The sequence below is a fragment of the Podarcis filfolensis genome, assembly GCF_964270895.1.
Source record: "Podarcis filfolensis genome assembly, chromosome: 15".
Lineage (NCBI taxonomy): Eukaryota > Metazoa > Chordata > Lepidosauria > Squamata > Lacertidae > Podarcis > Podarcis filfolensis.
In genome coordinates, this window is record NC_139618.1 from 42396226 (window position 1) to 42420716 (window position 24491).

General features: G+C 43.3%; 1 protein-coding gene across 3 annotated transcripts in view; it reads left to right on the forward strand.

Moving 5' to 3' along the window:
• PEBP4 (phosphatidylethanolamine binding protein 4) overlaps positions 1-24491 on the forward strand; it is a gene marked incomplete at its 5' end in the record, with an annotated part of 251310 nt that overhangs the window by 209734 nt on the left and 17085 nt on the right. For all 3 annotated transcript variants that reach the window (XM_083589089.1, XM_083589091.1, XM_083589090.1), the window contains 2 exons: positions 1026-1071; positions 5726-5842. In XM_083589089.1, coding sequence (XP_083445215.1) covers positions 1026-1071; positions 5726-5842 — 163 coding nt within the window. The remainder of the gene's footprint in view (positions 1-1025; positions 1072-5725; positions 5843-24491) is intronic.

A 24491-nucleotide genomic window follows, 5' to 3' on the forward strand; every position in this document is an offset into this window, starting at 1 on the left:
AACCTGTTGCCCAGATAACAGGTCCAGTGCGATCAGTCTGTCAGTTCCTCTGTGCCACAGTGACAGCACAGCCTGTGATTCAGGGGAACTCTACAATGTGTTGGGCTGCCATATACAAGGCAATGACACTTTAAATATAAATTAGCAAGCAAACTACAGCTCCCACCAGTACATTTGCCCTCCCCATCATTTCTGCTTAGATTAGACACAAAACAATGTGTCAAGTGGATTTTTTTGAGGGGGAAACAAAGTTAAAGAATGCTAAGTAAACTTGAAGAAACTTCTGTTGCAACAACCAGACAAAACTTTGTAGTGAATTATTATATCCTCTGTTTTGTATAAAGCAGCTAAAAATAACATTTATTCTCCTGGTATGAAAGGCTTTTCATCAAAGGTTGTAGCGGTTATTTGCCACAGCTAAAATTTCCAGTTGAAAGTAGTCAGACTGCTGTTCCCTAGTTCTGCAACCCATCATGGCTAGGAGTGGAGAGATATAACAGAGATATAACAGGTTAGGGATGGCAACCATGAAACCTCATTTACAGGGAAGAACTGACCAATGAGGTGGAAGCAATGGGAACCTTGGGAGGAAGCATAGGCACCAACTCCTAGGGGTTCGGCTCCCTTCACACCCCCCCCCAGTAAAATACCATTGCCATTAAAATGGTGTGCATGCATATGGGGCAGGGCTGACACCCCCCACACACACACACCAGTATTTAATTCAAGTTGGCATCCCTGGGAGGAAGTGGCCTGCAAGCAGTAGGACTGTCCATTTTATTGGTTTTGCTTTCAGCATGTGTCAGGAGATGAGGACCTCCAGCCCAGAGATAAATTCGCTGGCTTTGGATGAGTTCTTTTGGCTTCTGGCTGGTGTGCAACACTCCATCTTTGCCAGCTTCTGTACCTGCTTTGTTATGTTTCACTAAACATGGACTATGCAGAATAATGAAACATAAAGGCTGAATGCTTTGTTTCTTGGTGATGCACAACACTGAGCTGCAAAATTATTCCTCTCATTTCAGGGTGCTGACCTGAAGAAAGGGAATCCAAAAGGCCGTGTATTAACAGGTAAACAGAAACTGGACACATCCTACCAATAGGTCTTGGCACTGAATGGAAAGCAGCCTCTGGATTCTATTTTTGTGTAGGCGTTATGGATTCCCATTCATGTATGTGATCTTGGTTGCTTTTAAGTCAAATAAGGCCACAGCCCTTCTCAGTACAGGAAAATGAATCCCTAGGGCTTTGGATATTGTGACACCGCCACCAGGTCTCTAATCCGTTAAGAAGCAGTCGGGTGGTTTAAAAAATGTATTTCTTTAGAGCTCTTGCTGACTAGAAAGAAGATAGCTCCCTGAAAGCAGATTAATAAATCCAAGGAACATAAGGATCCTTATTCACGAATGAAAAGAATCCAATGGAAACCCACAGAAGGAAGCATTTCACTGCCTTGTCTTTTGTTCAGAATCCTTAAAAAAATGGTATTCCAGACAACACAAGACACAAAACCCACAGCACCCACAAGCCGCCCCTGAACCAAGCCGCCCACTCGACGAGTCCCCGTGCGCTGTGCTAAACCGGCGCAGCGTGGCATGGGAACTCGCTTCACGGTGCCAGAAATCACGCATGCGCAGATGTCAAAAATCATGTCTGCGCAGACACCAGAAATTGCGGGCACACATGCTCAAGCACACACATGCAATCCGGCCCACAGAGGGATCTCCGCTGGAGTGAACCAGCCCAAGCAAGGTAAACCTTGCTGACCCCTGGTTTAAAACAAAGGCAGAAGTTTGAATACAGCAAGGACAGAAGGAACTGAGAGGCAAATGGTGCTTTAAAACAACAGAGGTTTGAGTAAAGTGATATGGAAAATTACAGGTGGATACAACTGATTTTCTCCAAGATGGGAACTACTTTGCCCCAGAATTTAAACATTTCCCAGAAACATTTTATTATGGAAGACTACCACCATCACTCACCGCTCTGTGTGCACATACACACCCTGCAAGCCCTTCCACTGCATCTGTGAGGATGAGATGGAGTCTGAGATTAATGTGGCTGCCCCTCTAGAAAGTGGCATGTGCCTACCATAGACACAGCTCCTCACCCAGGGTATTTTGTATTCCTCCTAAAAGTGATTGTTCTCTTTGCCTTTAAATCCTTCCTCTAACCTCCTATTCCATATGGTCTGAGGCTTATCCCCTTAATCCTTATTTCCAGCTGCAGCTAATGTGCTTTAAGTACATACAACAGCATTTATATCTGCATACCTTCCTAGTCTTGTTTCTCTCTTTGCTGTTTTCCCCAGTGTGTGTGTGCATATCTATATATCTCTTAGACTATATGGTCCTTTGGAATCCGCTTTGCCTGTGTAACTCTGTAAGATGCCATACATACTGATGGTGCTCTATACAGTAAGTCATTAATTAATCATTTATCTTTACCTGTTGATCCCACCCCATTCAAGCACCAAAGAAACAGAAGTGCCAAATACAGTATTAACAACGTTACCTCCTTCCAGTGCAGCAGTGCCACCACTAATGCTTAGACACTTTCCTTAAAATAAAAAGTTGTTTGTAGGACTATGCACACCTCCCCCCAAAACACTGCAGCACACATCTTCTCCAAATGCTTTTAAAAAAATAATAATAAAATAAAACTGTCAATTGAACTTCTCTACTTCTGATTGCAAGAGAAATTGACCAAAAAAAGACACCAATAAGCAAGCTGAAGGCTCCATTTCTATCATGGTACAGTGACTCAATATGTGATTGTTTGCAGGAGGATCATTAGAAAGGGGGATGAGGTGGGGATGTGCTGTGCATCATGATGCAGATATGCCCTTAAGCTGCTATTCTCCTGCACACATTTACTTGGAAGTTAGTCACATTGAACTCAATGAAACTTACTTCAGAGTAGACATGTATAGGTCTGCAGAATTCTCCCTGCCCTACCCATTGCAGTCTCAGGGCACTCCCTGAGGAGATCTCAGCTGAACAGCAAAGCTAAGGAGTCCTTGTACACTCAGGCTGGACAGCAGATATTGATCTCTTCTCCATCTAGTGCAACAAAATGAAGAGGTGGTAAAAGTAGTACAGATGTATCTTGGGCTGCTAGTTGTACCCACCCATCTCAGAGATGGTTTTTGTAAATTCAAATACTCTGTAGTGAGAAACCATGGGTAACATATCTGCTCATATTATTTACTCTATGCCAGCAGTGACAGCCTGTACACTCTCAGCTCTAATCCCTGTTAATAGCAGCAGCAAATCACGCAGGACATTTGAAAAATCTGAACCGCCATTTATTTGAGCATTTGTATATGCAATGCTAACAATGGTTTGCACTTAATACAAGTGAAAACCTTACATTAGATAGAATATTGATTACCTAGATTTTTCTTTCATAGACTACCCTGCATCAACAATATAAGCACATGGCACAAATAGCTTGACCTTGCAGCACCTTCCACCAGCTGGAGGACTTTCAGGATTGGGCCCAAGCAGGAGTCTTGTTGCCCAAAGAAAACAAAATGGAGAAAGAGCATCAGCTGTGAATTAAATATGTTTTCAATAAATGTGTTGAACCATCTGAGATGCTGTTCAAGGAAGATTCCCACCCCCACCCCACCAAAAAAATCATTATACACTCTGGAGGAATTTTAGCCTCTCTGGTCCCTTCACATCACATCTTCTTTTCCTGAATCCAATCTGAAATGCCCTTCAAGCTAAGATTGGGGTTTTAAACAGGTAGCATCTGCATACATAATAGCTCTGCTTGGTATTAGGCTCTTTTTCATGACACAAGGGGAGTGGGGAGTTGTCAACTCACTAGGGAGGCACTGAAGGTTGACAGCAAGTAATATCCTGGCTCCATTTAAATCTCAGCTCTCCAGGAATCAAGTGTAGCTTCCACCTGCTGATATAGTACAACCCATGCACTAGACCAGGCATAGGCAAACTCAGCCCTCCAGATGTTTTGAGACTACAATTCCCATCATCCCTGACCACTGGTCTTGTTAGCTAGTGATCATGGGAGTTGTAGGCCAAAAACATCTGGAGGGCTGAGTTTGCCTATGCCTGCACTAGACTCAAACATATGGAAGCCAAACAGTCTCTCTGCCTTCCTGAGACCACCACTGGACCTCTGAAGCAGATTGTAGGGTATTAGCAGGTTGGTATGAGCAGAGGTGATCCTTTAAATATCCCGTCCCAAACCATTTAAGGCTTTCAAGATCACCACCATTATTTTCAGTTGGGCCTGGAAACACACGAGTAACCAGTGCAACCGGTATAATATAGGTGTGTTATGTTCTGCCTGCCTGGCACCAACCACTAATCAGGTGGTTGCAACCCAGTTTCCAAAACTATATTTAAAGGCAGACCCACACAGAGTGCACTCTAGCAGTCCAACATGGGGGGGGGGGAGAGAATGCGACAGAAAGTGCCTAAAGAAAAACCTGAGGGAGAAATAGGCTGCTTAGGGGAGGGGCTGCAGAATGTTGAACAACATGATAGATTGTGTGCATGGAGTACTGAGAAGCAGACAGTGACTGGAATGAGTCTAAATGATCCCTTTAGGGAATGCTTTAAGGCTTGGATGTCATCCTTTGGGAGACAGGTTAAGGGAGGTAAAGAGAGGTGGGGTTTGGAGAGAGGAACTGATCTGAGCTCGAGTCGCTGGGAAAAGTAGGTAAGGCTAAAGGGAAGTTTTTCTAAAGGAAAAAAGGCAAGAGCACGCTTGTGAGCACATGGCAAGGAGCCAGGCACAAGAGGAGAGGAGGGAAGCGGGAAGGGTGGGAAAGGTGCTCAGAGAGCACCTATACACACCAGGTGCTCTTCAGGGAGATGTGAGGTTTACACCACAAATCCCCATCTGCTCACTTAATCATAACTGCCCATTTAAAAACCATAACAGGGTTGTAATGATGGCTTAATGGGGCCTCTCTGAATAGGAATCAGAGCTTTAGCTGGATAAAATAAAATAATCTAGTCCTAAAGTCTGGTGCAACATTGCAACACAAATAAATTGATATGGAGCAATATAGAGTTAAAAATACAGACACATGCCTGGGAGGGAAAGGGAAGAAGGATGTACTCACACATCAATCTTGGTATAGGAATGTGGGAAGGCAGCAATTTCCACTCCAACCTGTATGCTTCACAATCAGTGCTGTCCCTGTTTAGCTGCAGTTCGGTTTCTTCAATCTACATTATTTGGCTCATTGTCCACTATTTAACATGAGTTATATAACTTAAATAATTATTTAACACACAACTTAGATTCATTTCAATGTAAAGGAAAGTCAAAACAATGTTTAAAAGGTAATTAAGTACATATCTTTTACAGACTTAAACAACAGCAATATGAGTGAATGTTGATCTTGTTCACTTGACTAACTTCCATTTCTAACCACAGAGTAACACATGAAAAGCAGCAATTTCCATTTCCTTTTACATTTTCAACAGAATTCTCCAGTATCCCTAGCTGAATAACAGGTGAACTTGACCAAGAAATCAAGGGAAATTGCAGATGGGAGGAGACTGGGTATATAGCTCCTGGAATAAGTAAATAAATAGGATGATTTAAAAGGGCAAGAAAGAAACTTTGGCTGATTCCTATTACAAAGAGGCCGTATCTTGGATTGTCAAGGGGTGGGTGTCTGTTGTTGAGAGAATAAATACAATGCATCCTTTGAACATCATTGTTTTATTCCTTATAGACTACCGAAGACCCACACCACCACCCAACAGTGGTTACCACCGCTACCAGTTCCTCCTCTATGAACAGCCAGGTGACGAAACTATATACCTGAACCCAGAGAAAAGTGCATCTTTAGGTAAGGGATTGTGTCACTTTATTCCATAAGCAGAAAAAGCCCACATTTGTTCTTTTAGTACATTGCAAAAATAATGCATCAGTGTATTAATTTTCTCCAGTCTGTATCTCTGTCTCTGTTTTCAGCATGATAAAATGTAATTGCGGATATGTGGAGGTACTTTAGAATGTTTGTAGAGCTAATCAAAAATACCCTAGCAGCGGGCATGGTTGTGTACCATGTAAAGGATACATTTCATGACAGTATGGGAACCAGCTGTTCCTGTTGTTATCACCAGTCTTTATTCTTTGAATTGACTAGGTAGGAATGACCATGAGATATCTATCTATCTATCTATCTATCTATCTATCTATCTATCTATCTATCTATCTATATCTATCATCTATCTATCTATCTATCTATCTATCTATCTGTCTATCTATTTTTAATTTCTTTTATAAATAGCTTCCCATGAAACATCCCAAAACATCAATGATTCTCTCTCTGTGTGTGTAATTTCAAATCCGATACATATATAGACTGCGTTAAGAATCTGCACTTAAAAGGTTTGTTGAAAAAGGAAAGTTTTCAACAGGCATTGAAACATTGAAACATTTCAGCAGACAGCACTTGTCTGCTATGTAATGGGATGAAGTTCTGAAGAGTAGGTGCTCTCACAGAAAAGTCCTGATTCCTATGTCATATGGAATGGCCTTACCCTATAGGTAAAAATTAAAGGACCCCTGGACAGTTAAGTCCAGTCAAAGGCAACTATAGGGTTGAGGCACTCATCTCGCTTTCAGGCCGAGGGAGCCGCTGTTTGTCCACAAACATGTGGCCAGCATGACTAAACCGCTTCTGGCGCACTGTGACAGAAGCCAGAGCACATGGAAACGTTGTTTACCTTCCTGCCACAACAGTACCTATTTATCTACTTGCACTGGTGTGCTTTCGGACTGCTAGGCAGGCAGGAGCTGGGACAGAGCAGCAGGAGCTCACCCTGTCGTGGGGATTCGAACCGCCGACCTTCTGATCGGCAAGCCCAAGAGGCTCAGTGGTTTAGACCACAGCGCCACCTGCATCCCTTCCTACCCTATAAAAGGACTGTCACATAGAAGAAGGCAAATCCCTCAATACCAGTTTCTGGGATTTGTGAGTGGAAGATGACTTGCACTCAGGTCCTTACTGAGGGCTTCCCATAGGCATATCATTAGTTACTCCCTTTGGGGGGGAGAGACCAGATCAAATGGTCTTAAGTTAGAGGAGGATAGATTTTGGTTGAATGTTAAGAGTAAGAGTACCTTGTAAATGGAATTGCTTAGAGGAGTGACCATGGGTTAATCTGTGTTGCCCGGCTTAGCTGCATCACAGATAGCACGGACACGGGGCAAGAATCTTCTGTGTCACCTTGAGCTCCATGGAAAAAGTCTACATCTGTATCTATCTACCTACCTACCTATTAATGTGTAATCATAAATGTCACAGACTGATCTCATCACCACAAGAAATGTTGCAACATTTTGACTATAGATCTATCCCAGTTAGAATTGGAAATGGCCGAGGAGGGAAAAACTGGCTACTTTTCAAAAATAATCATCGTGATCATGATTATCTTGCTTTCAAGCCAGTTGATAGAACAGCGCAGCAGAGGGCAAGGCTGCCTTTTTTCTCCTCCTCCAAAGCTGTTCTTAGAGTGAGAAATACTTGGAAATAAATTGCAGAGAATGATGTACTTTTGCAATGAGTATGACTGTGATCTCCAGTGGGGAGACGTATGAACCTGGGAAAAGCAACAGGAAGCAACTCTCATGTTGAAAGAGCAGGTCTTTCCTCAAGGTTGGAGCTGCAATGCCAGGGGCAGGGGACCCTCTTTGCCGCATTTCCTCTTGGCCAGCCCTCTGGGGTTGCACAGTCTTGAAACAATGCTTATCAATAGCACCTCTGCTGAGCCAGGCACACCTTCATCACAGAAGGCCAAGACAAAAGTGCAAGCGGCTGGAATGGATGTGGCCACTATTACAAATGGATGCATGCTAGGGGTGGGGAGAGATTTAGTTCAGTTCACATTGAAAGGTGAACCTAACTAATTCACACTTTCTAAAACAATATGCAAGTCAAAGCACAGCTGTCTTCAAAATTTGCATTTCTCTGAATTTTGCACTGCAGTTCTCCACCCAAGCAATGTGTGCAAAAATGCATGTACTAGGGTAAAGCATACGTTAAATTGCATTTATTTATTCATTCATTTTATTTCTTACTTTTATGTACCACCTTTCTCCCCAAAGAGCTCAAGGTGGTACACATGGTTCTTCCCTCCCCATTTACTCTCACAGCCACCTGGTGAGGTGGGTTGTTAGTGACATAGCATGCAAAAATTGGGGGAAATTGCATACAAAATTATGTACATTAGGAGAAATTAACACTAAAACACTCATAAATTGTTGTGAGAGCTTTTGTTTTCTAATGCAAACTGGTTGAAAATGTAGAGAGCTGAACAAGAGTGGGAAAATGAGAAACAAAATTTGACAGGTCTGCCCATCCCTACACACAGCAAACACACCTATAACCTGCACAATCCTAGAATCCTAGAATCATAGAGTTGGAAGAGACCACAAGGGCCATCGAGTCCAACCCCCTGCCAAGCAGGAAACACCATCAGAGCACTCCTGACATATGGTTGTCAAGCCTCTGCTTAAAGACCTCCACAGAAGGAGACTCCACCACACTCCTTGGCAGCAAATTCCACTGTCGAACAGCTCTTACTGTCAGGAAGTTCTTCCTAATGTTTAGGTGGAATCTTCTTTCTTGTAGTTTGGAACCATTGCTCCGTGTCCGCTTCTCTGGAGCAGCAGAAAACAACCTTTCTCCCTCCTCTATGTGACATCCTTTTATATATTTGAACATGGCTATCATATCACCCCTTAACCTCCTCTTCTCCAGGCTAAACATGCCCAGCTCCCTTAGCCGTTCCTCATAAGGCATCGTTTCCAGGCCTTTGACCATTTTGGTTGCCCTCCTTTGGACACGTTCCAGTTTGTCAGTGTCCTTCTTGAACTGTGGTGCCCAGAACTGGACACAGTACTCCAGGTGAGGTCTGACCAGAGCAGAATACAGTGGCACTATTACTTCCCTTGATCTAGATGCTATACACCTATTGATGAAGCCCAGAATTGCATTGGCTTTTTTAGCTGCCGCGTCACACTGTTGGCTCATGTCAAGTTTGTGGTCAACCAAGACTCCTAGATCCTTTTCACATGTACTGCTCTCAAGCCAGGTGTCACCCATCTTGTATTTGTGCCTCTCATTTTTTTTGCCCAAGTGCAATACTTTACATTTCTCCCTGTTAAAATTCACCTTGTTTGTTTTGGCCCAGTTCTCTAATCTGTCAAGGTCGTTTTGAAGTGTGATCCTGTCCTCTGGGGTGTTAGCCACCCCTCCCAGTTTGGTGTCATCTGCAAATTTGATCAGGATGCCCTTGAGTCCATCATCCAAGTCGTTGATAAAGATGTTGAATAAGACCGGGCCCAAGACAGAACCCTGTGGCACCCCACTAGTCACTCTTCTCCAGGATGAAGAGGAACCATTGATGAGCACCCTTTGGGTTCGGTCAGTCAGCCAGTTACAAATCCACTGAGTGGTAGCATAGTCAAGACCGCATTTTACCAGCTTCTTTACAAGAATATCATGGGGCACCTTGTCAAATGCCTTGCTGAAATCAAGGTAGGCTACATCCACTGCGTTCCCTTCATCTACCAGGCTTGTAATTCTGTCAAAAAACGAGATCAGGTTAGTCTGACATGACTTATTTTTCAGAAATCCATGCTGACTATTGGTGATCACAGCATTCCTTTCTAGGTGCTCACAGACTGTTTGCTTAATGATCTGCTCCAGAATCTTCCCTGGTATTGATGTCAGACTGACTGGGCGGTAATTATTTGGGTCCTCTCTTTTCCCCTTTTTGAAAATAGGGACAACATTTGCCCTCCTCCAGTCTGCCGGGACTTCGCCTGTTCTCCAGGAATTCTCAAAGATGACTGCCAGTGGTTCTGAAATCACATCTGCCAGTTCTTTTAATACTCTTGGATGCAGTTCATCTGGCCCTGGAGACTTGAATACATCTAGACTAGCCAAGTATTCTTGTACTATCTCCTTAGTTATTCTGGGCTGTGTTTCCTCTGCTGAATCATTTGCTCCAAATTCTTCAGGTCGGGCATTGTTTTCTTTATCGGAGAAGACTGAGGCAAAGAAGGCATTGAGGAGTTCAGCCCTTTCTGTGTCCCCTGTTTGCATTTCACCATCTTCTCCTCTGAGTGACCCCACTGTTTTTTTTTTTCTTCCTTTTGCTACGAACATACCCATAAAAGCCTTTTTTGTTGCTTTTAACCTCTCTAGCAAGCCTGAGTTCATTCTGTGCTTTAGCTTTTCTGACTTTATGTCTACACGTGCTGGCTATTTGTTTGAATTCCTCTTTGGTGGTTTCCCCCCTTTTCCATTTTTTGTACACATGCTCTCTGCCACTGCTCAACTTTTTGCTGATCAGTGAGGGGGGAGACAAGAGCGATAATCAAAAGTGGGTGTTTAAACTCCCCCCTTGGATTCCTCTTTCTCTCAGCTGACACAAGTGAGCCCAGGACAAAGAAGGAGCTGCTCCTTTGAGAACCACTGCTTCAAGGCATGCAGTACACCTTGAGGCAGTGGCTCCTCTCCTCTTTTAGTCTTCCCAACAGGAAAAGTGAGGGAAGCCCCTGGGAACTGCTGCTTTAAGGTGGGAAGGTGATGGAAGGCTTTGTGAACTTGCTGCTTCAAGTGATAGCTGAAGAGGGATGGAGGCAGAGCATTGTTAACAAGGCTTGCATTGCTCTGTCCCCTCTTTCCTTCAGGTAGTGCTTGAAGTGGTGGTAGCTGAAAAAGGTGCTTTTGCAGGCCTATTTGGCTTGCTGTCAAGAAGGCTGGTGGGCCAGTGCAAGAGGCTTAGCAGGGCAGATCAAGCCATCAGTTTCCCCAACACTCCTATAATGGAAGCAGAAGCATCCATTGTGAAACATTTTACCTGAGAAGCACAGAATGTCTGCTGTGTTGTTGTTTTGCTTCGGGGTTTTTTTGCACTAATTATCCAGCCATTGGCAGGGTAAGTAATAGTAGCCAAGTTTAAGGTATTACTATTCATATATGAAGCCCTAGACTGCTTGGGGCCAGTTTACTTGAAGGGACGCTTTGCCCCATATATGTCGCCTTGTCCACTTTGAGGAGGGGTCTCGGAGGCTGTGAAACTGAGAACAAGACCTTGCTGGTGCATCTAAGAGCTGCAGGAGTTTCATCAGTGACACCTCAGAGCTATTATGCATATCAAGCAATGAGATAAAATCTTGAATAATTAGATTTGGCAATTGAGGTTGCACAAACAGTCTTGAAACAATGCTTATAAAATAACAGCTCTGCTGAGCGAGGCACATCTTTGTCACACAGGGACAGCTAGGCTCCTAGAGCAAAACACTGCATTCAGAATTTTTGCACAAGCAGAATTTCAGGAGGGAGATGAAAGGAATGTGGATGCCTCACCCATGGCGACGTTGCAGCACACGAGAATCCTCATACATGAAATCCGTTTGTGGAGCCAGAGAAACAGCAGGTGCAAACTGTAAGAGGCATTAGTCACCTCTACAAGAATCAAAGTCTGTGCAAGCTGCAAGAAGAGCAACTTTCCAAACAAGGTTGCACTTCCCTCTCCACCTGCAAACCAAATGCTATTAGGTTACATCCTATTGTTTGCCTTAGCTAGACTGAAGAGTCCAGCAAGACAGTTCAGAGTTTTGGATATGATTGTTATTGCACTTCAAGACCCCCAGGCCACCCCCAAGAGAATAAAGAAACAAGGACACAGAATTTAGGTTAATGTTAATGGGCAAAATTTAGGCCACAACTTTATTGGTTACAGAATGTGAGCGGTATTGACTTAGGCACTGGCATCAACAGACTATATCTGCCTATGTGGCAGGAAGTCTGGAAGGGTAAACGACCAGCAGGGGGAGCCCCGCTGATGCGGATCGACTCGAGCCCCCCCTGGGTTCCTGCTGGGGTCGTGGCATGGCCCTAGCCCCTCCCCAGGCTTCGTACAAGATCCACACCCCCGGATTCCTTTAACGGAATACCCTTACGCATGGAGGGGCAGGTGATGGCCGCACCTCCCCTCCCCCACACATCGCTATTCCAATGCCTAACCGCCAAACCTTGCAAAGTTATGACGATTGCTATGAGGTAGGCAAAAAACAAGTGGCCAGTGCCAATTTGCCAAGTGGAAAAAGACCTACCAGGCCCCTCAACAGCGACCAACCGAAGTCCATAGCAAGGCCAGCGACGCTGCCTAAAAAAGGGTGGCGTGAGGCTGAAAGAGGAGCTTCCAGATTCGCGCCGTGGTTTAAATTGGCCCTGGCCACGCCCCCACAGCGCCCTGATTGGTCGCCTGACCAATGGCGTAGCTGGGACACCCTCAGTGGGATGCCACCCCACACCACGCTGAGGCAGGGCTGGCCCAAGCGCAACCTGGTCCCACTTGGAAGCAGAACTGATTTGTCAGATCACTTTTTTCGACCTGAAGTAGAATACTACCAGGACACTTCTGCCTCTGACTTTCGAATAATGGAGAAGAAATCTAAGGTGTGCTCTTCCTTACTTTATTCTTTGTTCCTTTTCTGTACTCCTAAGATGGTTTGGGCCTCTCAGCAAGTTACCACCCCTGGTGACCACTGGTGTTGCTATGATTGGTTAGAGCATCGTGCGGATAATGCCAAGGTTGCAGGTTCAATCCCTGTATGGGACAGCTGCCTATTCCTGCATTGCAGGGGGTTTGACTAGATGATCCTCAGGGTCCCTTTCAACTCTATGATTCTATGAATTAGACCCTGGTTCATGGGCCCTTCTACACACAGCTAAGCATTTATTTCTTTCTATGATTCTTCTCCAAGCTTTTGCACAGTGGCAGCAGTGCAATACCTCATCCATACGTTATAGATGGGGGGGGAGGGTAGGAAGCGTATAGATGTAATAGCAGGCATCAATAATCTTACTACACGTGTGTTGCTAGTTTGGTGCTCATGCTGAGTTGTATTGGGGCTGTGCAAGAGGGAATGCCAACAGCTTTGGACTCTTTTGGACACCAGGGAAGTATCACATTTTCCCAGCTAAAGAATGTTATGCTATTTCTGCTCAGAAAATGCCCACTCTGGGCGGCTTTGAACAAAAATACAGGAAAAACAACAATAAAACAACACCAGCAAACAATAAAGATTCCTGAAACAGGGCTGCCTTCCAATGTTGCTGAAAAATTATACAGTTGTTTGTCTTGTTGACATCTGCCAGGAGTGCTTTCCACAGGGCGGGTGCAACTACCAAAAAACCCTTCTGTCTGATTCCCTGTAGTTTCACTTCTCACAGTGAGGGAACAACCAGAAGGCCCTTAGACATGGACCTCAGTGTCCAGGCTGAACGATGGGGGTGGAGATGCTTCTTCAGGTATACAGACGTGTGTGGAGAGGTAATTGATCAGAATCTTTGGTTTGTGGATGAGTGCATATGTGAAAGGCCAAGTGTTATTCTTCTAGAAAAAGAGGTTCCAGAACGCACTATGAACACTCCCCTGGTTCTCTTATGGCAATGGTGCCCACCTGAGAGGTTCCAGATTGAGTTTCATGCTCAGAGTAGCAGTCCATTTACATAAGGCACTGGATGCTCCCCAAGCCATGCAGGGCTTTAGGTTACTTAACCCATGAGGCAATCCCCATCCATGAAGCATTCCTGTTCTCAAGTCCTGGGTCTGCAGCTTGGTCAGAAGCTGAACCAGAGTGTCAAGGCAGTGTGGAGTTCTGCTGGAATGCCCAGCACTCCTTGCTTCTCATCAGGTTCAAACTCTGGGAAGCTGCTGATCCCAGTTGCCTGGCTTTTCTCATCCCATGTGCCCCACATGCTGCTGATAAAATTTGGGACATGGGCCTTGTGCCTCTTTCCCAAAGCCCTGTAAACTTCTGCCCAGCTTAGGGAAGGGGGTGCTATGTTCTGACAGGGTGCGAGAGCCCTCCTGCCTCCTCCCCAAAACCCCGTATGTGCTTGCTGGCTTTGGGAAGGAGGCAGGAGGGCTCTAGGAGCGCTCCTTCACAATGTTGCTGCCATTACAGGAGCTGCTTGCATGAGCCCCATCCACAGCCAGTTGAGAAATTGGCGTGCCCCAGGACAAAGAGCTGGAGGCACCTTCAAGGAAAGCATGGCTGTCCCTGAAAAATCAGGGCACTTGGAAGGTTTGCAATCCAAGTGGCCTACCAGAAGCAGGAAGCGACTATTTTCATTTGCAGTGAGTAAAGGTTTTGATATGCTTAAGTATTATTATTATTATTATTATTATTATTATTATTATTATTATATCTTCTTCCTTTTGTGATTTATATAATATGTGGTAGGATTACTATTTATTTTGAGGAAAAAAAGGCGAAAGATTTATACGATCTGAAGAGAAACCAGAGTATTTTGAGAGTAGGCATTAGATGGAGTTTCTACTAAGAAGTGTATGAACAGAAGCCCACTGTACTGTGTTTGTGTATCTGCTCTCCCCCTATCTCATTCTTAGCTTTTTATATTTATCCTTCACTCTAAAGAAAGTTTTGTTGGAGTTCATGCTGCCTCTTGAGTGAAGCTTGAGTGTGACTCTCTTATCCATTAGTACTGTCAAATTCCCTGTTCTGAGGATTTTCTCCCACTCTGTATAGATTTCCAAATGTCATGAAATATGACTCTAAAAGAAGATGTGTCTCTTCTCTGAGCTCAATCATTTTGTCCCTTACCATTCATTGTCTTCTTTTTTTTCTTTTTCTTTTTTTTTTTTTTGAATCTTTAAATAGCTTTAAGGAGGATTTTTTATTAAAAACTAAGCTGGTTAATGTGCTGTGATGATACTTTCAGACACAAATGTTTCAAGTAGCTTAGTCCTAATAATAATAATAATTATAATGATCATCCAAACAATGGTAATATATTTGTTATGAATGCCATGTTGGATATTTTCTGGCATCACACCACCCTAGTCATAACATAGCAGATTTCACTTGGTTTGTCAGGAAAGGGTCCCTATGTTCTAGTATGATTTTCTTCTCTCTTAAACATCAGCGAACACCCCCTAGAAATCGGCATATGGCATGTGGAGCGGTGCCTTTGCCAGGGTGGAAGGAACAGGTATGCTTGATAAGTTCTGAGATTTTAGAAAAATCATGGGTGTCTCATTTATTTTTCACAAAATTAGCAATCAGTTTTTTCTTCAGCTGACATAATACAGCATTTGCATGACTTGAACGTAAGTAAGGGTTCAGGAGCAGTCAGCAGGAAGGACCACTGGCTTACCAAGAGGGAGAACAGCAAGGTGGCGAGAGGGCGGCACACTATAAACACACCAGAGGGACTGATGCCAGACTGGCTCCACCAAGATGTTCATACTGTGGCACCCTCCCCACCGCCTTGCCCCTCTTCCCACCCATAAGCCATAGCAAAGTCCCTGCCAGGAGGCCAGGTAAGCATTTCTGCCCCTCCCCATGGACCACTCCTATTAGGTGGGTTGGATTTATGTCTCACTCCCTACAATGAAAGCATCTCAGCATGAAAAGGTTACAACATGAAAAAATACAGTAATGAAACATAGACATTAAAAACATCCAAAGTAAAAACATCCAGTTATAGGTGCTGCCCAAAGACCCAGAAAAACAAAAACATCTTGGCCTGGTGCCAAAATGATGATGGGCCTCCCTCAGGAGAGCATCCCAAGACAAAGAACGACTCAGGAAAGGTTGTTCTCTCATCACCACCCTCTGGACCTCCATCAGAAGTGCCATGTGGAAAAGGGCCTTTGGGAGGAAGTGGTCCTGTAGTAATAGGGGGCCTGAGCTGTATAAGGTTTTAAAAATCAAAACCAGCACTTTGATTGGGCCTGGAAACAAATTAGTAGCCAGTACAGTTAAGCTAGAACCAGTATTGCATGTTTATGCTTTCTTGTCTCAATTAACAATCACCATATTCTGCACTAACAGTAGATTCCCGATCATCTTCAAAGGCAACCCCACATGTAACTCACTGCAGCAGTCTAACCTGCAGGTTACTAGAGCATAGACCACTGAAGCCACGCTATTCCCATGCACATAGGGTTGCAGCTAGACTACAAGTAGAAATTGATAGGAGGCTACTGGCACTTTCTATGACATTATTGGATGCAAGGTACTTCCAGGCTGCATATCTGCTTCTTCAACCCCATTCAGAACAGGAAGCATTCCATTCATCCATACTGAGGAACCACCCACTAAGAGTGGCTCAATTGACTTTCAATTTGTTGGCTTTCATTCAGTCCTTTACTAAGGCCAGGTCTCAGCACATCCCTTGCCTCACCTGCTTGAGCTGCTAAGAAATAGTATTGTGTGTCATCAGCATGCTGAAGACAATGAACTCTAAAGCTCCCAGTGTCCATGCTGAGCAGTTTTATGTAGATATTGAGCAAATTGGGGGATAACATTGAACCTGAGAAACCCCTCACCTGAGGTTCCATGGGGCCAAGCAACATCTTCTAAGCAGCAACGTCTGGAGACAACCATCCATGGAGGAGCACAACCACTGCAAAGCGATACCCTCTGTTCCCATCTTAGATCATCTCCCATGACTGACGGTATCAAAAGCCACAAAAAGGTCAAGAAAAATCAGCAGGGGCATAATTCACCTGTCCCTCTCGCAACTTAGGTCATCCTACAGGGTAATCAAGGCAATCTTGGTGCCTAAATGAAATTGAAATGAATCTATAAAATAGTCCCATCCAAGGGTATCTAAAGTTGATAGTGACTACCTGGTCCAAAACATTATTCAAGGAGATACATGTAATTGGCGTAGAATTGTTCAAGTCTTCTGGGTCCAAGGAGGCTTTTAAAAGGAGAGGTTTTGCTGCTACATCTTTCAGACAGCCTGGAATCACTCTCTCTCCTAGAGACGCATTAATATTTGCCCCTGCTGGACAGAGGCGCTGATTGGACCCCACACTGTGGGTGCCCAATGTCGTGGTGTGCGCCGATGTATTACATTGCAACATGTGACGTGATGATGTCATGTGAAATGGCACCGTAATGGCGGTGTGGCTTGTACGCTTTGTTGCAGTGGTGGCAACTAGCAGAGCTGCAGGCCCCGGTCCAGTTGCTGCTGCCGTGCCGGAGCGCCACAGGTAAGGTGGGGCTCCACCTTGCCTCCTCTGCACAAAGGAGGCCACAGAAACGGCGGGCAGTGTGGCTGCTGCGGGTGGTGGGCAGAGGTGGCTGCGCATGATAGGCAGTGTGCGGAGGTGGCCATGGAGGCAGTAGGGGGTGGAGGCAGCTGGGCACCCAGGGCACCCACAGAAAAAAATTATGGGGCCTGGGGTAACCCACACCCATCCAAGTGCCATATTATTGTATCAATATCCCCAAGCCTTATCAACTGAAATTCATCCACTAAAACTTGAATAGAAAATGCTCTGGATACTCCTGGAAACTGACCTGCTATAATATTGCAGTCCAGGTCCCAATAAACTAACAGGAAGAATTCGAAACCGGCGGGACCAGAAATTCACGGAAGACTGGAGTAAATTTACGGACTATTTGAAAAGTATTTGTGAAGATCAGACAACGTTTGTAGGTTTGCAAGAAGTTTTGTGAGGAGTACTACTAGAAGTATTGCAAAAATGGATAAGGGGAAGGATAATTTGTTAAGAGACTTAAAGGCAATATAAAGTTAAGAAATGTATAAGAAGTAGATAAAACGGTCGATCATCAGAGGTGCTGATGGAAGTCTAAAAAGATTGTATAAATGCTAAGTTTTGTGGTACATTTTATAATTTATCTGTTAAAATCAATAAAAATTATCTTTTTTATAATATATTTATTAAAGTTTAGGAATTTATATAAAACAGAATAAACAGAACAATAAAAACAAAAACAATAACAATACATACAATCCAAATAAGAAAAAACACACATACAAAACAGGTATAGCTTCCATCCCTTATATTCATAAAACTTACTTTCCCGACCTCCTCATACCTCCCCTTTTTGTATTCCATTCTCTAATTAAGTCAATTCAGCAAATCCTTTCCCCAATTTCTATGTACTTTTTAACCTTTCTTTTTTTAATCACATAATCATTACAGCTTTTAACTCCTTAATTTCTAAATCAACATCGTTCTAGCCTTCAATAATTTTGCAATGTTTCTTAAGATAGTCCTTAAATTTCTTCCAATCTTCTTCCACCGTCTCTTTTCCCTGGTCTCGGATTCTGCCGGTCATTTCTGCCAGTCCCATATAGTCTATCACTTTCATCTGCCATTCTTCCAAGGTGGGTAGATCTTGTGTCTTCCAATACTTTGCGATGAGTATTCTTGCTGCTGTTGTAGCATACATAAAAAAAGTTCTGTCCTTCTTTGGCACCAATTGGCCGACCATACCCAGGAGAAAGGCCTCTGGTTTCTTCAGGAAGGTATATTTAAATACCTTTTTCATTTCATTATAGATCATTTCCCAGAAAGCCTTAATCCTTGGGCAGGTCCACCAAAGGTGAAAGAATGTACCTTCAGTCTCTTTACATTTCCAACACTTATTATCAGACAAGTGGTAAATTTTTGCGAGCTTGACTGGAGTCATGTACCACCTATAAATCATTTTCATAATATTTTCTTTCAAGGCATTACATGCCGTAAATTTCATACCAGTGGTCCACAACCGTTCCCAGTCCTCGAACATAATGTTATGGCCAATATCTTGTGCCCACTTGATCATAGCTGATTTAACTATTTCATCCTGTGTATTCCATTCCAACAGCAAGTTAAAATCAATAAAAATTATCAAATATATATATATATATATTGCAGTCCAGATCCCAATGGTTGCAAGCGATTTTATCCTCAAAATGACTTACAAGTAAATCACAGTGGGCTATTGAGGGTTCCTCCACCACCTTTGCGCCAGAATGTAAGAGACCCTCTAAAGCTGTGCTGGACGAAGGACATAACAGAGGCAGAGACATAAGTCTTCACTGCGATCACCACCACAAAGTAGGTTCAACAATGGGCATACACCTGTTATATCTGTCTTTGGACCTGCTTCATTGTCCTCGGTGCATTAGATCAGGAGAAGAATGCTCCTCTCTCAAGTGTCAGTGGTCCAATGAAATTCAGAGCCTCCTGCACCTGTCTTAAAATTAAGAAAACATGGAGAGATCTGATCTTGGATCTCCTGCATAACCTGTGGTTTGAATTTCAGGACTGCATCAGGGTGGCATTCAGAATCCAACCTGTAGCTGCATGATAGCCAGGGAGGCCTCCCACAGCTGGGTCCATTATTTATTTATTATTAAAAGTATGTCTTGCTCTATCCTTTAGTTCAAAGCACTGCTTTAACATTTATGTTAAAATTGTTAGTATCATAAAAACAAATGCCATTGAAACAGAATCATCAGTTTAAACATTACCTGCAAAAACAACTACAGAGGCCAAAATAAGCACATTTGAAAGCAGGTAAGCAGCAACAATGTAAACAGAAGGCCTGTTGAAACAGGAAGGATTTATGAGTCTTACTGAATGCCTGCGGCTACAGAACTAATTAATATATAGGAGGCAATTCCATGATAAAAGGACCACCATTGCAAAGGCCTTGCTCTAGCAACCCACAGACCTAAATAGCTCCAAGAATGGGATACAAGCCAGAATTTCACTCACTCATCTTAAGAGGGATGGGGGAGGTCTTATGGATAGAGCTGTTCTTTGAGGTGTGCTAGCTGCAGCCTATGGAGGAATCTAATGGCTAAAGACAATACTAGGGTGTCTAGAATTGGACAGTAAGTAATCATAGAAATCATAGAATTGTAGAGCTCCCACCACTTATGTCTGTATGTCCCGATAGTGGGACACCCTCTCCAACACATAGGAGAGCTGTTGGGTTTTATATAAGCTAGAGGTCTAGGTGTTAAATGTGCTATTTTGTGCTATTTTGAGGGCTCTTTCTCTTGTCATTGCCGAAATAGATTTATACAGGGCTTTGATCCACAGTCCATTCCATGCATCTTCCTCAATTTCTAAATCCCAATTTGATTCCCATCATTCTCTCATATTATTCTGGGGAGGGAAATATGCCTCTGTAGTTGATTTATATAGGAATGATATTAATCCTTTCATTGCTATGTTCTTTAAAAATCCAATGAATTTTGGGCCAAATCCAAACTTTTTTATCACTTCAATTAAATTCCTGGGTTCTACACAATCAAATGCCTTAAATATATCCAATGATAGACAGACTAATGTTGAAGTTATCTGCTTGCTGTGATATATTAAGTTCAGTAATTTTCTAATTGGGTCTGTAATTTTGCATCCTGGAACAAACCCTGCTTGGTCCAGGTGGATCTACCGTAGATTCCGGCGTATTAGATGACTGGGCATATTAGACAACCCCCCAAATTGGCAGCTGCAATTTGGGGGTTCGTCTTATCAGCCCAGTTGCCTAATACGCTGGGCAGCTCCGCGCCGGGAGAAAGCCGCTCGGAGCGGAGCGGAGCCCATTGCCCCTGCTGCTGCATCTGAAGCAGCAGTGGGTGGGCTCCGCACCAGGTGGCTCTCTCCCAGTGCGGAGCTGAGCCCGCTGCTGCTGCGGCTGCTTCAGAGCCACCACAGCAGCAGCGGGGGGGGGGCGGATACCCAGCGTATAAGATGACCCCCAACTTTTTAATCTCTTTTCTGGTGTTAAAAAGTCGTCTTATATGCCAGAATTTACGGTATTTCCCAATAAATACAAGGCTCTTTGGAAGAAGAGTGTGCTAAAAAGTATCGTAAATATATGAGTCAAATATGCTCTTTTCTTTTTTTAAAAAAAAATATTTATCGGAGTTTTCAAAAAATAGAGAAAAAACAAAAGAAAAATTAAAAAAAAACACATAGAATTTACATTCCTTACTTTCAATAACATATTTCCCTGACTTCCCCACACCTCCCCTTCTTGTATTCCAGTTCAGTTTTTAGTTCAGCAAGTTCTTATCCCCAAATTTTACCTTATTATATTTAATTCATTTTAGTTAACCAATTTTAACATAAACCTCAGTCTTTATACGTCAGTACTTATTCTTAATATCTTTTTCTAAGGTCGACCCCAATTCCCTTCCACGAATTCCCCATTTTTATATAAGTAGCAAAACAGAATACAAAGAAACAAAGCATAATTGTACACCCTTTGGATTCCCAAAGCCCCACTCCCCGCCTTTCCCGGTTTCGAACCCCAACAAATGTCCATCAGTCTATCTGCTGTCAGCCTGGTGACCTCACGTCCGAGGCTCTTAATTCTCTCTCAATTCCTCTCTGCCGGTTTTTTTGATAGTCCTTTGTATTGAACACCAAATCTCGGAGAAGCTCTGTCCCAATAAGGTCCATGTTTCTTCCAGCCAGACCTCCATATTTAAAAGTGTAGCCCAAATCTTGTTTCTTACTTCTTTTAAGTCCAAATGTCCCAAAAACTCCAGCTTCCATTTTAGTCAAGTTTGTAATCCATATGTCTTCAGATCTCCACATGAGGAGATCTCTCCATTCCTCATTCTTCAATTCAAACCAGATTTTCATGGTCCCATTCTTATTTTCCTTTATATCCATCTTAACAGGCCTCTGGCTCTCCTTAGTCATCTGCGGCATTGTAGCTCCTCCTTCCTTTCCCTCCAAATCATCATATATCTCTTTCCCCACTTTCTCAAATTTCTCAGATTTCTTTTCTTGTTCAGCTGCAAAGATTTTTAGTTCAGCTACAAAAACTTTTTGTTCAGATGCAAAGACTTGAGTCAAGTCCCTTCCAGATTCAGTAAGTTTATTTACTGTTTCATTCAATGTTGTGACATTTGTAGCCAAAACATTACTTTGTTCTTGTAACTTTCCCAAGAGAAAGAAAACCCTCTCGAGTTCAGTCAGTATTTTTCCACTTGCAGCCATTCTTGTAATGTCCCAGAACCCCCTCTAGAGGAGTTCTGGTTACTTGGTATTCCTGTTCCAATCCAAAAGTCAAATTAGCTTTTCCTCTTTGTTTTCAACAATTTATTACCTGAATGTAACAAATATAACCAGCAAAGACAACAGAAATAAAGTTCTCTTTTTTTTCCCAGCTTTGACAGCTAATTTGACAGCTGTCAAAATCTTCTATGTCTCTTCAACAGGCTCTCTCACGGATCGCTCCCGGGTCCTGGGGGGGGGTGACAGTTCCACTCTCAAAATTAACTCTTATCCTCCAGCAAAATCGCTTATACTGCCAAAACGTGAAATTAATTACTTTTATCCACTAAAGAAGAAGGTGCTCTCTCAACCTTAGTTATCTAGTCCTTGCTTTAAGATGTTTACAAGGCGGGGAGACGGACTTCCTCTTTGCGCCTTCCCCGATCGTGCCTAATCCAAAAGAGAAATTTTAAGTCCAATTTCCGTATTACTCACGGGTTGTTACTTTTAGTCCAAATGTTCAAAGGAAGAAGTCAGCACTCTCCGACCATGGCATGCGGCTTCACTCCGTAGGGGAAGCAGTCGACTCACAGCACCGCGCTTCTCCCTGTCCCCCGTTCCGAAGCCTTTCAAAAGGCTCCTTCGCGGGTCGGGGGGGCGCAAATGGTGCCCGCCGAGTCACCAGGTCCACAGGCTTCAGCGCCTGTGGTTTCTGAGGGTCCCCGCGTTGCCGCGGCGGCAGGACCCGTCCCCTACTGAGCCGATTCCCTCCGGAGCTCGGAGGGAATCCGCCCAAATATGCTCTTTTCTCCCCAAACAAGGGGAGTCCACTTTTGTTTATGGGCAGTGTTCTCTCTAGAGCACGTCTTCAACCTTTTCAGTCCTGAGACCTGCCTTTAACTTAAACATGTATTTGGGGACCCATTTCTTTTCTTTCTTTCTTTCTTTTGACCACTAAGGCAAGAGTGTAGTTGTAGCCATTGTGGACCAGACTGTGACCCAGTAGGGAATTCCTGCAGACCACTGCTCCAGAGTAGAGCGTCCCAAACTGTGGTCCACAGACATCATTCAGGCAGTCTGCAATGGTTCTCTGGATTTGTGGTTAAAAATGAGAGATCTATCAAATTAAATATGTACATTGAATTTTTAATTGTGTTTATATTGCTTTTTTATTTCTTTTATTTCATTTTATTGTATTACATGAAACAATAAAATACAATAAGAATGATTTTTTAAACAAAAGTAATAAAAATACATTTAAATTTATGCCGCTTTTGACAGAACACATTACAAGTGCTGTAGCACAGGCAAAAAAAGAAACAATTAAAATGTATTTATTTATTTTATTAAAAAATTATACACTGCTTAATTTTTATAAAACCAAAGTGGTTTACAAAAAGATAAAAGAAAAACATCAAGAAAAAATACAACCATACTTTAAAACATACAAAAGTAAAAATACTAAAACATGTTAAAATTACTTCAACTTTCCTTGCAAATTAAATGTCCTACCAACACCCTCAGCAAATTTCAAGTGGTCCGTTAGGGGCAGTTTGGCAACTGCTGCTCTAGAGCATATTGTGGTGTCAGTGTTACTCCATCAAAGATTTAGATCAGGATGGCCAAACTTGGCCCTCCAGCTGTTTTGGGACTACAACTCCCATCACCCCTAGCTAACAGGACCAGTGGTCAGGGATGATGGGAACTGTAGTCCCAAAACAGCTGGAGGGCCAAGTTTGGCCATGCCTGATTTAGATGAACCCAGCTGTGGATTTCAGACTGACAACCCCTTTCTAGTTTTTGAACTTATCAGGAATAATTTCTTTTTGCTTATGTGGGGATGAAACAGGAAACAAATGCACATCAGGATGGGAAACTGAACCTCTGTTGGCAGAGCATCCCACAATAATGGGCCGTTGACACCAAAGGCACAGTTTCTTGTTCTTGTCCCATAAGCCTCACCAACTCAGGGAATGTCCAGCAATGCCCCTGCTGATGATATCGGTGATTGAGCTGGGATAAAGATCCAGGCAGCCCCTGAGATACTCTGGATCTAAGCTGATGGGGGATTTGTAAATTAATGCAAGGACTTTGGACCTGGCTTGGTAGTAGATGGTCCATAATATGGCTGCACTTTGCAATAGTTAAGTGTGTGTATGTGTGTTTATATAATCATCAATATTAATATCATCAATATTGATAGTGATATTATTAATATAAAGTTGCTAACCTGCAACTTTAATAATATATGGAATTTAAGCTAGCTGCGATATTGCCATTGACTTTAAATAGGCTTACATGAGGCTGTTATCCAATCTCCTCCTCACTACACCCCCAAATCCAATCCCAACCATGTACAGTCTTTGTCTTTTCTGGTCAGCCAGGTTGGCTCTTTAATGCATGTTGAAAGGACATTGCTTCCCTCAAAGAATCCTGGGAAATGTAGCTCTGTGAGGGGTAGCTGTAACTCTGTAAATCACCATTAAGCTTCTTCTTTAAAAGCGTTTTGCATAATATCTGAACTCAGCCAGAGAGACCAAGAGCGAGCGGCTGCTGCAGTGATGGGACCAGCGGCAGCAAGGCTGCCAAAGAGGAAGCCCAGGCCCTCCTCTTCTTCCCCTGACCATCCCAGTTGCCAGCCTGGCTGGTGCTCTGCAGGCTGGGCTCCAACGTGAT